Genomic DNA, 15,271 nt, shown 5'->3' with positions numbered 1-15,271 from the left:
GAAGATGAAGTTTAGAGAGTATAATCAATGCAGCAAGGCTATTGGAGTCTGCGATGGATAGCTCCTGATATCCATTGGAGTTCACAGCAAGTTAGGTGGACATAGAAGTGTTATGAGCACACCTTTGAGTTCCTTGCAAACGAGTACAGACTCTGAGATCAGACAGAGCCTGCTGCTTAGCAATAGGAACTGATTCTGCAAAGTGTAAATGAGGCAGTGAGTCTTGGAGAGCATTCTCTGAGGACGCCCCTAAAACCAAGAGTAGTTATCTCCTCCCCTCTAAGAGAGCAGTGCTCTTTCACTGTGTGATGGTTTCCACCTCAAGGCAGTCTTGCATCCTTAGGACGTGGCAAAACTATGCAGAGTGCCCTGACTCTTGCTACTGCTGGCAAGAAAAATACCAGAAGAAATCTACAACACACACTGATAGCAAATTCTGGAAACTGATCTTGGAACTAAAGTTCTCCTGTTAAATTTTGCAAGAAGAAAATGTGAGAGAAATGGCATGTCCAGAGACCAAATTAAATAGTTCTTGAGGTAATACACAGTTTTAATGAATTAGCTCCAAGGGATTATATATGGTTGAACATAAAGCATAATATCCTTTTAAATATAATAGCCATAAGGCTGAACTGAGAGCCAAAGCTGAGCAAACTCTGATGATAAAGTAATAATTTTAGATCAAGTCTCTACAGTAACAATAAGTGGAGACTGAAAAATTAGAGTTTACTCTTGCAAAAATATTCCTCTTTAGAATTTATTTTTACATTTATGAATGGGTCTAAAGCAACTTAGAATATGGGAGCACATCCAAGTTAAGATATTCAGCGTTCTGAATAGAATGCTTTATTCAGCGTTCTAAAGATAAAGACATATTGTAAATAAGTTTAAACGAGCTCACTAACTGCAAGTTCAAATTAATTAAGTTTATAAAAATAGTTCACAAAAGAAGACAACGGTGTTTGCTTAAAGTTATCACCATTTCATTCATTCTGTTAATTTGGTCAATGTCTTTTATTAGTCTTATTAATGGGAATATAAATTTTTTCGTGAATATGTTTCAGAATCGTTTGATAAAAATACAGAGTAATTGGGTGTATTTGACCTTGTGATAAAACATTATTAAATGCACAGTAATCTTCTGAGATGCTATGCAATTTGAAACATCATCTAGAAATATTTTGGTGCTAAGACACTCTATTCTGCTCCTTTTAATGCCTTCTCCTTGAGCATTTCCCCAATTCCTTCCACTACCTATATCTTCTGTTCTTATTCTTTTTCCCATATCACAGAGACAGGAGAGGGATCCGCGGGACTCAGACCAAGACTTCACTATGTCTATAAATGCACAAGTCCCAAGAGATGCTAAAAAGGAAAATGAGATATTTTTGGAAAACACTGTGTGGCACATGTCCTTCCTCAAGACTGACAATGTGTTGAAGGGATGGTCTGAAAGATGAGACTGTCTCAGTCTTAGTTCTAATTATCCCTTTGACTTGCTTTGGAATCTTGGACAAATCCCTTCATCTAATTGCTTTTTTGTTCTAAATCTTTAAAACAAGCTTCTTGATTTAGAATCCATAGACATCTAGAATTGGAAGAGAAGTTTAAAGTTATCTGGTCTGATCAAACATATATTTTTATTTTATATGTGTGTGTGTGTGTATTGTTATCAATAGTAATATTTCCATTATTTTGAAAGGATTGTCCAATAAATGGTACTAAAAAGTTGCTTCTTACCGAGAAGAGGTAACATGGGGAAACATATTAAACATATTAAACAATAGTTTAAGCAAAGAAGGCCAGATAATTTATTTTTGTGAAAGATGTGTTAAAAAAAAAAAAACTGGGAAAATAAAGATTGGCAGGAATAAGTAAACATGCCAAAAATGAAAGTTGATAGAGATTGGCACCTGAGCTAACATCTGTTGCCAATCTTTCTTTCTTCTTCTTCTTCATCTTCTCCCTCAAGCCCCCCACTCCATAGCTGTATACTGTAGTCGTGATCCTTCTAGTTGTGGCATGTGGGACGCCGCCTCAGGATGGCCTGACGAGCGGTGCCATGTCCGCGCCCAGGATCCAAACCAGTGAAACCCTGGGCCGCCCAAGCAGAGTGCACAAACTTAACCACTCAGCCACGGGCTGGATCTCTTTTTTTTTTAATGATACTAACTTAGATTCCTTGCTCTCCCTTAAAAAGAGTTCTGCACTTTAAAGAGTCCTAGTTGATTATTCTCACAAATTCTCAGAAAATCTAAGAAGCAGTTGAAATCAAGACCATTGAGATGCACATTTACTTTTTGTCTTAGCTTAGTGCTTGCTTCAGAGCTACCATGAGGACTGAGAGGAGAAACGGCTTTAGCTCTGCATAGAAACAAAAGTAGCATTTCTTTAACGAGTCTAAAATGTCTAGAAAATAGGCCCTTGCAATACTTAAAACGTTTGCGTTTATAATTAGAGTTTGCGTTTTATGTGACTTGATCTGTAAACCTTGCTTTAGTATAAACAGAAAATAAATGTAATTCCTTAGAAAATCCTCACCATTTTTTTCTCCAATCCACACACAAGATGGTGTTAACACTCACAGACCTTGTGATGGTGTGGGGGCAGAAGCCGAGTTCATGCTCTAACCTCAGCCCCCTCCTTCAGTTTCCACATCAAAAAACAAAGCAGATTGCAAGTGAGAGCGATGTCATAATAAATTTTGATGTTCACTGATAAGAACATCACCGTTCTCCAGCTCTGCACTTTATCGTTAGGATAAGACGCTTCCTCGACTTCCCCCCCCACCGTATGAGGTGCTGGGAGCACAGTGAGACCTGCTCTTCCGTGTCAATGCCCCTTGCCTCTTCACACTTTCCTCCCCGGAATTCCAGTACTTACAAGGATTTCCTCTCCCTGAGCATCTCCAGGGCTGCTCGAAGTCCAAGATCTCTGAGGGAGACACAATGGTCTCTCCATTTCTTGAGAACCAGTATAATTATAATAAATTTGCAAAGAGATTTTCACGCGGAAAGGGTGAGAGGGCACACACTCAGCAGTCCTTCATCTATGGGATTTCTGAAGCCCTGCAGAGAAGACATTGTAAGGGGCTCCTACCAAGGAGCAAGCGGAAGTCCGCGGTTAGGTCCCAGTTCTGCATCTGAGTGGAGCTCTCTTGTTCATTACACTTTTAGCTGGCCTGGCTCTCCTTTGTCCCCTCCTTGGGCACATGTGCAGTGGGCTTTGGGAGCATGTTCCCTTGGGGGATATAAAGTTTTCTCAGCTTCTTTCCCACTCCTCTTCATGGGAGTCCAGGGGACCAAGAGTGGTTAAAGATTTTGCACAGTAATGGACTTTCTTATCTTAGGTTCCTGATTTCCTTGGCAGTAAAACTCCCTTAAAAACTCAGCAGAGGTCCAATCCGTTTGCCTCCAGTTGGTTCTGTGTATCCACAGTCCGCTTAGAGATGCTCTCAGATCTTTTTCTTTGCTTTCTCCTCTCCATTGCCCATCTCTACTTCTCAATTCAAAGACAGCTTCCTGGAGGCTATGGGGCTTTGCTGGAAAGGCCACACCTATAATTTACTCTTCACTTTCAGACATTTAATCAGGGTATAGATTTTTAAAATTTCATCTCTTAAACCTGGTGACTCAAAGTGGTCAGCTTTCCCTACACTGAGAAGTCCAAATTTCTGACTCTGGATTCCCTTATATTTCTTTCCACAAGTGAGCTAATCTTTCCAGAGCTCACCTTTCTTGTCATATGTTATCACAACCATCCCACACTGGCCCAAGCAAGTTACATGGCCCTCACGCAAGGAGGGCTGCGATATTTTGGAAACACACAGATATTCAGTGAGCCACACAGCTTGTTTCCAAATTACATTCCAACCTGTTCATATCAATTTACACATTCTCCAGCAGTGGGTGAGGGTTTGGCTGTCCGCCTCCTTCTATGCACTTAGTTTTATCATATTTTCTTTTTTGTTGCTATTCTTTTCAAAAATCTGTGCAACAAACTGCAAACTTTCTAAGGATTGGGACCATGTCTTCATTTCTATATTTCTAGCAACTAGCAAACTGTCTGAAATATATTTGAATGTTGATCTAATGAATGTTGTTTGAGTAATGAATGAATAGCAGGATTACTTATCTGTTTTGTTTATTTATTTATTTTTTAGGAAGATTAGCCCTGAGCTAACATCTGCTGCCAATCCTCCTCTTTTTGTTGAGGAAAACTGGCCCTGAGCTAACATCCATGCCCACCTTCCTCTACTTTTTATATGTGGGATGCCTACCACAGCATGGCTTGCCAAGCCTTGCCATGTCTGCACCCGGGATCTGAACTGGAGAACCCTAGGCCACCGAAACAGAACATGCCCACTAAACAACTGCACCACTGGGCCAGCCCTTACTTATCTGTTTTTATTTTATTTTATTATTTTTTTAAAGGTTTTATTTTTTTTTTCCTTTTTCTCCCCACAGCCCCCCAGTACATAGCTGTATATTCTTCGTTGCGGGTCCTTCTAGTTGTGGCATGTGGGACGCTGCCTCAGCGTGGTTTGATGAGCAGCGCCATGTCCGCCCAGGATTCGAACCAACGAAACACTGCGCCGCCTGCAGCGGAGCGCGCTAACTTAACCACTCGGCCACGGGGCCAGCCCCCCTGCTTACCTGTTTTTAAACGAAAAATTTATCAGTCCCAAGGATACACATACTCAAGTGCATGCTACAAGACTTTGATCTTGACAAGGCTTTATTATAACCCATCTCATATCTCTTTGAAAACAGTGCTATTCTGACCATAGCCAGGATAATGGCCAATGGAAAAAAGAACTTTCTAGCACCCATCCCCATCCTAAAAATACACTCAAGGCGTAATGTCCAAAATCCTCTTAAATGAAATAACATGCCACTTTGGCCCCTATATCCAGCTCCTCCACTTTCAAATTGGATTCTCTCTGAACCTTGTCTCTTGAGTGAATGGCTCTCCCTTGCTTAGCAAGCAAATAATTTCAGCTTTGTTTGTCGGTCTGTTTCTTTTTAGTTTTAGCGGTCTTTATGTCACTCTTTGACAACGTATACTCATTTCCCTGTATCTTGTCTGGTGGTGTATATAAATGACACAGCGTGAGGCAGTGATAAGAGTTTAGGAACTGAGCAAGCCAAATCTTGGTTCGCATCCTAGCTTTATTATTGACAGTGTAGTCTAAAAAAATCAATTCACCATTTCACATTTTCATTCTTTCCCCTACATGTATGGCAAATATGGTACCTACTCAATAAGATTCTAGTGAACATAAATAACCAATAGAAAGGAACTTGAACATAGAGAATTCAACAAACATTAATAAAATCCAATTTATTTCTATATATGGTAAAAATTTTTCGGTTTCAGCTGCCGTCATTTTATCTCTAAAAGCAGAACGAATCGTGCCCCAAGGAAAGCTAATGATTGCAAAGAGAGCTGTAATGAACACACCTCCCTAATATCAACCTCCTGGTCCATAGAAAGCAAACGCTGTTTATCTCTTTCTTGCTTTCTGAACTCAAACTTTAATATTTTAAGTTAGGATTAAATCCCTCGTCTTTGTATTTCACCACTTACATTTAATCTTCACAACAGTCCTATATACGAATGTCCGAAGAAATCAGACTTGCATTTACTCCAAGTGCTCAGACCAGATCATAGGCAAAGTAGAGATAAAAAAATCCCAAGTCACAATGTTGTCACAAAGATAACAATCAGCTGAGACACCTGCCATGCAAAGCACTATGCTAGTGTTGTAATATTTGTAGAGTAGTGTATCATTATTTAATTAAATGAATATTAATTAGATGACTACTACATTTTATTAAATGCCCATATATATCCTTGCTTTGGCAAATAAGAAACAAGTTTGGTCTATACTGCAGTGATGCTGAAATTCTTATTCCTATCAAATGATTCAAAGTATTTTTCCCTGGAGAAAGTTATTAAATGAAAGCAGAAAATGCTCCAAGAAGTATTATTGTGATGAAGATGTATACAAAAGAAAAATTAATCAAAGGCATACATGTATTTATTTCAATATCTGAAGATACATATACCACATTAATTTTATTAGAGATTAAAACCAACAAAATGAAATGTATCTTCATTAATATACACATCTGCAAGCATCGACGCTATGTACATGGTGGCTGTAAATTTTCATAGGTCATTTTTCCATTCACTTGGGAGTTATTGTCTGCTTCTTTAAATTTTACAAATTCTTTAATAAATTCCCAGAAGTTCCTTAAAATAACAAATGAATACAATAGATTAGAAAACAGCACATTAAGCATAAAGGAAAATTTCAAAATAATTATTTTTAGGACACGTTTACTCAAAAACACACAGTGAGACTTTGCAATCCTCCACTTTCATTTTAAAGAATATTTTAGTAGAGTTTGGCCTTGAGTGCAGCAAAGATTCTCTCTGTATATGGGAAGAATCCCCTACAGCATTTTCCAGATTAAGTATGGTGTGACAGCAGAGGTGGATTTACCTTGAAGACAATGATATTTAAACTTCAGGTTCATGCACTTTCATTGCCAAGGCTATGGAAGGAGCCTTCCCAATTTTGTATTTGTAATTTTACATTCTTTTCCTCTGAAGACACCCAACATGATATAATGCCCCACAAAACCTGGATCCACTTGTATGGCTCATGCAGCTCCAGCACCCACTCTAATATCTTTTCCCCTCTGACTTTCTCTACCACGTACACTGAGAAGTGGAATGCTCCATTTTAATTTGACATGCTCCTTACAGCTAAGGATGGCCTTGAGACATGACGCTGTCCATGAGATACGGGTGGAAGTTCCCGCGAAGGGCTTTCCTTTCTAAATAAAGCAGAAAAGCTTCAAGATGAGAAGCTCTTTGCCATTTGACCTTCACTTTCCCCTTTCTTCCCCCATGGGACATGGACCCAATGCCTGAAGACAGCCCATACTGAGGCCCTGAGGAGGAAAATCACACTCAAGGAGAACTGGGAAGGAAGATGGAAGAGCCCTGGCTCCTTGATGATATCATTGAACATAGGCCACCTACAAATAAATGTCTTTTCGCTGTTGATAGAAATAAGCCCTTTCCATATGTAAACCACCAATGTTTTTCTGTTCCTCGCAGCCTTACCAAATCCCGAGATTTGAATTGTAGTACCAACTCTAAGAAAATTAACTATATAAAGTCTAAACTTATGTAACAGATAATATAAATCAGCCATTTCATTTTTAAATTAAAATTTTTAGAGTAAAGCAGGTATAGGTTTTTCAAAGATTTAATATCTCTGGAAACCATATAATTTGAGAAAAGTAAGCCATCCTCAGCCATGTGACTTTCCACTTTCCTGACCCCCCTCCCATGAGAATTCACCCTCAACTCTTGAGCTTTTTCCAAAGAATTTATTTTTATATTGCTAAGTAATATATACAGATTGAGATTTAAATCGTGGGCTAAGCCTTCTCAAGCACAGGAAAGGAGGTCACATGCATATTTAAAGTTAACACTCACGAATGTAAACACTTCAAAAGTATTGTCTAGCCTAATCTAGTTTTGAATGGGTGATTTTGGGAATAGCGTGAGATTATGTCAATTCTTTTATCATGGAATCAATACTTACTGCTGCTCCTCCTCACTCATCTTATTCTTCTTCATGCTCTGCTTCAAATGGTTTTCAATAATCTACCAAAAAGTAAAAGTCATTTGGTCATGTAAAATGGCATGATACTGGTCATATATAACAACAGTAATATTGAATCCAAAGAGATTACCACTCCTAGAATCAAGCATAACATAATAATTCATATTATATGTAATATAGAAAGATACACATATGTAATAGAAACAGAACTATAATCTATTATGCAACAAATTGTTAGCATGTATTTTGGAGGGGTATCCTAATAGTTGTTAGGGGAGCCAGTCCATTATATTCCTTGTCACTGAATAAACTCATCACAATTAATTGTTATGTGTGGAAGGGTTAAAGAAATGGTCGATTCGGATTGGCACATTCAACTATTAAAAAAGAATGTTTATTTTTTTCATTAATACACTAGCTTAAATATGTCCAGTTTTAAGCTAATGTCTGCATAGCCGGATATTCCTAGCATTACCAAAAGTTATCATTTAGAAAGATAATGCATATTTTCTTATTTGGTTTACAACCCAATACCAGAAGGCACTAGTGAAAATATTTTTGTTAAAAACATTGATTCATAAAAACTTACAAGTATTTTCTTCCTTAGAATTTTATTTGCTGTGTCCAATTTTATCGTTTCAGTCTGAAGGAGAAGTGGTTTTAAAAGAAAGATAGTTGGTTAAGAATATTTGTTAAATATTTTTCCCCATTTATAGAAGAAAAAGTATTATGTGAATGCTGTTATTCTAATTTCAAAAGTACCAATAGCACACCATTTAAAAACAGATGAATAAATAGAGCATGACGTGAAGGACATGCACTAAGATTCTGGCCCTCTTGGTCAAAAACTAAAAGAGGTGGGCTTGATTTTGCAAAACACTAGAGAATTGTAGGCAAATTCCAAAGCAGAAGAATTCTTCACTTTTCAGAACTAGTAAGAGATTTTGTTAAGGTGGCTGGATACAATATAAAAATACAAATGTCAATGTCACATATATACCAGCAATATATAATATATGTTATAATAAATTTTTATTTGTGCAGAACCTGGCTCAGTGTAACCATAAGCAGGACACCACAGCATATCAAAACTTACAATTTACTTTATATTGTTTATCAAGAAAGTGATTAGCAATAATTGTTAAAGACTACTTTGAATACAGTAGGCTCTCCTTTCAATGGCAGTAACTAATTCCTATCTTCCAGCATAATTGTACACCTAACTAAAAATCTAAGTATGGAGTTAATGTGGCACAACAGAAATTATAAGGACTTTGGAGCCCAAAAAGAAACTAAGCTTGTTCTCGGCTTTGCTATCTCCAAACTGTGTCATATTTGGCAAGTTACTTAACTTCTCTGAGATTCAGCTTAAACTAATTAGTACATATTAGACACTATGTGATGGCAGCCATTATTTTTATGACAAGCATTTTCTATACAAAATTGTTAAATTCTAAAACACATCAATTTACCTGAAAGAGATCCAATTTGACCCTTAACAGAGCTCCACAGAATTTTTATCACCCTCATTTTTTTTGTTTTAGCTAAGTTGTAATTATTCTAATCATTTGCTATAAATGTTTTGAAATGAAAACATATGTGGACCAAATTTTACATTGTTTTTTTACCCTATGGCAAAATCGAGTTGCTTCATGTGTTTCCCAAGGTTTTCAAGCAAAAGCACAATGTAAACATTCAAATAAATAAATTGCCTACCTCTATGCTTTTAATCTTGTTCTCAGTGATGTGTGAAATTCCAGTATGAACCAAAGTTGTTTTAATTTCTCTTTCAAGAGCTTGAATTTCATCCCATTTATTAAGTATTTCACACCTCGTCTTCTCAACCTTCTCTATAAGACTAAGGTTCTCCTCATCCATTACTTTTTTCTTGGATGATTCTGGAAATAATTTTTAAAAGCAAAGTATGACTGTGTTTAGTCTCTCAGCCTTTATTAATATAGTATGTATTATTAACAATATTAGGTATGTTACATATAGCTATAAAATATGATGTAACTCAAACTCTGAGCACATCAATATTCATAAAATGTTACTTTCCCATGAACCGTGTATTCTTTCTCACAAGTAATAATGACTCGAAGAATGCATGGGCAGAGGGACTACACTGTGGCAGGCTCTGTGCTCGAGGGTCTCATGAGTCATCACATCTGATCCTCACAATAAACCTGATAAGGAAGTACCATCATTATCCTGATTTAGCAGATAGGCAGCTGAAACTAAAGAAATAGAAATAAGGATCCTCGGAGCCTTGGTGACGCACTGGCCACCTTCCCTGTCAGGAACACACTCACAGCCCTGTCAAGGCCTCTACCACTGACTGGCATCCCGAACTCGGCCAGCCTTAGAAACGCACTGTGATCCATTAAAGCCGACTTCTTTGACCTAAGAATAAAAACGTAAAGGGTCTGTAAACCAGAATGGGCTGCCTTCATTGCTGTTACCCTGAAAGCCACAAGAGGCCACAGCTCCACTTCCTCTGCTTCAGTCCCGTGAGGATCCATTGAACAGGTGCTCACGGTTCCCTTTTTAAGACCCAGCATGTATTTCAAGGCACTTTCTCCAGAATGAACTTTTTTTTTTCTTTTAATCTTCCTTCCTCCCCCTCCCCCCCAAAGATTGGCACCAGGGCTAACAACTGTTGCCAATTTTTTTTTTCTGCTTTATCTCCCCAAACCCCGTCCTGTACACAGTTGTATATCTTGGTTGCACGTCCTTCTAGTTGTAGGATGTGGGACGCCGCCTCAACGTGGCCTGACGAGCAGTGCCATGTTCGCGCCCAGGATCCGAACCCTGGGCCGCCGCAGCGGAGCGCACGAACTTAACCACCCAGCCACGGAGCCGGCCTCCAGAGTGAACAACTTTTAGTCCTTCAACATTTCCTCATGGGATCTGATTCCCATATTTAGATCATTTGGTCAATTTCCTTAGGATGTATTCCAAATGTCTTGGTCAAAACTTGACATAATTTTCTCTACATAAGGTCCTGAATTAATTCAATGTTCCACCAAAAACCACAAAGATTGGGGCCAGCCCTGTAGCTGAGTGGTTAAGTTCACGTGCTCTGCTTCAGCGGCCCAGGGTTTCCCTGGTTCAGATCCTGGACACGGACATGGCACCACTCGTCAGGCCATGCTGAGGCAGCGTCCCACATGCCACAACCAGAAGGACCCACAACTAAAATATACAACTATGTGCTGGGGGTATTTGGGGAGAAAAAGCAGAAGAAAAAAAAGAAGATTGGCAACAGTTGTTAGCTCAGGTGCGAATCTTTAAAAAAAAACAACAAAAAAAACCCCACAAAGATTGTAAAGAATAATGAAATGATGGAGACACTGTCTCTGGGTACAGAGAAACTAAATAATCAAAGGTGCCCAAAAGAAAAGAAACTGAAATAATAAACTTTTAACCCTGACGGAAGTTCTTACAGAGACCAACTGCTTCCTTGTGTCTTTAAAGTATTTCATTTAAACCACTTCAGATTAAATGAAGTCTTAGATTATTTCTAAACAACTTGATGGGAAAAAGCAAATGAATAAAATTGAATAATCTGTCTGGAAAACTCTTTCAAATAACTAATAGCAGGAGGCCGTGAACAGGGGACCAGGTTTGAAGATTCCTCACCCAAAAGTCCCAGACAAACATATGTCAGAAGAACATCACTTGCCTGATTTTTCCTTAGCAGATTGTAGCAAGACACGCTCCAACTCTAACTCACTTCTGAGTCTACGGTTTGATAAAAAATAGTGAAACATTAGAACCCCATTGGCACTTTTTTCTTTCATCTTTTTTCTAATTGAGAAATAAAAACTGATCTTATTAGTTTCTAGCAAAAAAGAAAATTTACGATATACATAAAATGAGAGACTAAGTCAAGCTAGATAAATGAGAAAACACTTTCTTACCAAGATTGCGTAAACTACTAATTAAAGGAACTAGTTAACGTAAAATACATGATTTACAATAGAGTTTATTGATATTATTTTGTGACCTGAATTTCTAAGAAGCAAGGAGGCAAAGAAAATATTTTACACTCGGAGGCAAACAACAAATCAAGGGCAATAGAAAGATCTTACTGATGTTGGAATATACATTGTATTTTCCCTGTGCATTATGATTTCATTCCACAGATACAATTTACTAATTCCACTATATTTAAACTAAAAATAAAATACAAGAAATATTAAAAGAAGAAAATAAAAACCTTTGCAATGGATCCTCTTCCTGGTTCAAAATAAACTAAATCAACTATCTTATTTCTAACAGATTTACAGAGAGAGAAAAAAGGAATCTAATAAATATTGCATACACTGAGGTATTCACTGTGATTTGGTTAAAAACATCAAAACCACAAATGGCTTAATGCTGCAAATCTAGAAGGGGCCTAATAGTTTCAGATTTTCATACACATTAGCTCATTTTATCAGAGATTAAAAGAGAAACAGCAAGGTATTAGGACCCCCAATGTTAAGAAATTGAGGTTGAATGGATTAATTATAATGATAAAGGCCTTTTCAATATGTAGATTCCAAGGGTTGAGTTTCCAGACATTCTTACTATATTATAGTTTTAAATATTATTTATGTTTCTATTCCATTGCTTTGTTTTTCTTCTTCAGGGACTTTAATTATATGTAAATTGGATCTTCTTTGCTGATCTTCTGTTTCAAGCCCTTTTTCTCTGACTCATTTTCTCTCTCTGTCATTTTCATTCTCTTGATGTTTTCCTGCTTTTCTCTAATGCCCTTGATTATATTTTCACTCCGAGATATTCCTCCTTGGGCATGTCATAATTTAGTCTTGATCTGTAATTTTGACTTTTTCACCTGTCTTTCCTTAATTGTCAAATCTTGTTTCACGTCTTCCCTTTTTTGCTGTTGTTGATTTATGTGCTTAGGTTTTAAATTTCTGACTGAAGGTTGTTTTCATATCCTGAAATGCTCTGTTGAGAGTATTTCATTTGGTTTGGAGTGCTGTGGCACAGTTTTCTTCTCCAACTGTTTGTTGTTATTATTGGACGGCAGGATTTTCATCAGCTAAATTGTTTGGGTTCTCATATTCTGTTTTCTTTTTATAGTAGTTTGTGTGGACAAAGATCCTTATACCTCTGCCATTTTGTGGGCACGGCTAGTGGTCTGGGGTAGTGTGCAAGATTCCTAATTCAAGAGGACACATCTGTCAGAGTAGCAAATTATGCTCTTGCTGTTTTGGGGTCTTTTGTTTTGTCTTGTTTTGGTTTTTTGCTGGATAGCTTTTTTTTGGAGGAAAGGAAGAACCGCAGTGGGAGGCACTGTGTACGCTTCGATGTTCTTCTTTGATGGAATTCTAAATTCCCCATCTTTGCTTCTTGTCTCTTCAGTGCACAGTTGCAACGGATGCTGATCACTTCTTTTAATCCTCTTCTCACCCAGGTCATTAGCATTTCAGAATTGTTTCCCTGCTTCCACACTCACTTTGAAGTCCTTTCCTTTTAAGTCAGTGCTCTGATCGATCTACCGGCAACCTTTGCAATATTCTCACTTAGGATAGATTCTCTCTCTCTCTTTCTCTCTCTCTCTCTCTCTTTCTCTCTCTCCCTCTGGCAGTGGCTTTAGAACAATTTTAGGTCTTCTGTTAGCTCCGTTCTTCTCTCTTCTCCAAACTGCCCTTACTGTCACAAAGGTTTGCAGAAAGAGAGTGGATAATGGTTCACCAGCATTTGATGTGCCTTTCTTCATTTTCAGGTATTTTGAATTTTGGATGCTTTCCGTCTTCTAGTTACACTGAAGGTGTAGTTTTGTTTTTTGGTTTTTGTTTCTTGTTTTATTTTCTTGGGGCTATTTAGGGTGTGTCGAATTTGCTTTAATCTTTTTTTTTTTTTAATCTTTTACAAAAAGTATACCCTATCTGATTGTGATTTCATCCTGGAAGACTATACAGGGAGGAGAAAGATTTTTTTAAGTTAAGATAATAAGGGCATTCATAAAAGGCGTCTAGAATTTACAGCATTCCCATCTGTCAATAAGTTTTCAAGGGACCACCAAAGAACGCATGAGATTCCTTCAGAAACCTCCCCAAACTCCCCTCGTAGAAACACCAGATCTACAACATCCTAGTCCCATATGTCCCTGCTTGTGGAAGACGCCAGATGATGGGCAGGAAGTAGACAAAGGTAGCATGCCTCAGCCAATAATGCAGCAAAAAGGGAAATATATGCTCGTCACATGGTCTAAGATACAGTAAAATAGTATGATCCCAACACGGATCAAGTCAGCTGGTTAACCCTTACTTGTCATTACGCTCCACGGCTGCTTTGACAGCCCTCACACACGCCCTCAGTTCCTCCCTGGCCTGGTCGACATCCTCTGTCTTCACAGATCTCCTCTGCAGCCCCTTGAGGTGAGCCAGCAAAGTCTAGGCGGGACAAACACACAGGAAGGGTCAGAATCTTACTTTGTTGTGGTTACAGTGCATTCAAGATGTCCTGAGTCACAATCTACATTCTAGTTAAAACAGGTAAATAGGGAGGGCTTCAGGAAGAGGATAATATTGGAGGTGGGATAACCAGTCATGTGAGGATCCGGGTAAAATTTTTTTATATATATTTTAAGGTTTTGTTTTCCTAAGAAATTCAGAAATCAGTGGGGGCTTGCGTGGTTTGTGTGGGGGAAATAAAGTGCTTCGAGTACATCATTATCTTTACTACAATTATTTCTTCTAAGTGAGTGAGAATCAATTAATTCATTTACTGCACACAGATATAAAGCAGTGCTATACTCAAACGTGGAGCTGATGGGCTGCCAAGTTTCCAGAAACTGGAAGAAGGATGCAGTGCCCCGTTGGCCTGGGGATTTTTTTCATTCCGGTGTTTGATTGAGATACAGGCATATATGTTCCTTTTTGACTCAAGCTTAAAAGATAAGATACAGGGTAGACCCCCAACTGGAGCCTCTGTTTATTTCTGTCAAACAAAAGCTTATTTTTCTGCAGCATGAAAAGCTCAAAACAAAGAAAGCAATGCACACAGCTGATTTTGGATTAAGAAGGAAGTTAGAACTGACCTCCTTGTAATGTTGTGTTTTTTACACAAAGTAAGAAACTACGCTTCCCAATTTATAAGACAGAATTTTTAAACTTGAATGAATTCAAAACGTCAAAAGTCATCTTAGCTCCAGGGTTATATTCTCCTGGTTTTGGTAAGTGATAAAGTTATTCCTGAAGTCTGTTTTCCTTACTAAACATCCACAGGTGTGACCCAAGTCTGGAGGGAACACCTGGAAGTTGTCACCAGTTAGATGAGGCCACAGGTTTATGCATGCTTCATGCTCCTCGTCACAATGTCTCCTTTATACTCTTCACTGGGGATAACAACTGGACATGCTTTCTGATAATTAGTGACATGGTACCATTTATATTCCCAAACTGTTTACATATATACATAGATATTGCAGTGGTTTGGGAATATAGTGTTATGTCAGGAGATGCACCACTCAGATCTCTGCCTCCAACATCTGTGTCTGTGTCCAAACTTCCCTCTTCTTATAAGGACACTCATCACTGGATTAGGACCCACTCTAAGGATCTAATCTTAACTTGATTACATCTATACAGAATCTGTTTCCCAAGA

At 38.1% G+C, this 15,271-nt stretch overlaps 1 protein-coding gene across 4 annotated transcripts in view; it reads right to left on the bottom strand.

Annotated features, from left to right (window-relative positions):
- Positions 1–6,025: 6,025 nt before the first annotated feature.
- C31H6orf118 (chromosome 31 C6orf118 homolog) overlaps positions 6,026–15,271 on the bottom strand; it is a 19,539-nt gene continuing 10,293 nt past the window's right edge. For all 4 annotated transcript variants that reach the window (XM_014738149.3, XM_070256513.1, XM_023633149.2 and 1 more), the window contains 6 exons: positions 13,934–14,058; positions 11,334–11,392; positions 9,365–9,546; positions 8,238–8,291; positions 7,628–7,689; positions 6,026–6,258 (listed from right to left, as the gene is read on the bottom strand). In XM_014738149.3, coding sequence (XP_014593635.2) covers positions 6,150–6,258; positions 7,628–7,689; positions 8,238–8,291; positions 9,365–9,546; positions 11,334–11,392; positions 13,934–14,058 — 591 coding nt within the window. In that variant the 3' untranslated portion in view covers positions 6,026–6,149. The remainder of the gene's footprint in view (positions 6,259–7,627; positions 7,690–8,237; positions 8,292–9,364; positions 9,547–11,333; positions 11,393–13,933; positions 14,059–15,271) is intronic.

The sequence above is a fragment of the Equus caballus genome, chromosome 31 (genome assembly GCF_041296265.1).
Source record: "Equus caballus isolate H_3958 breed thoroughbred chromosome 31, TB-T2T, whole genome shotgun sequence".
NCBI lineage: Eukaryota > Metazoa > Chordata > Mammalia > Perissodactyla > Equidae > Equus > Equus caballus.
This window is presented reverse-complemented; position numbering and strand designations above follow the sequence as displayed.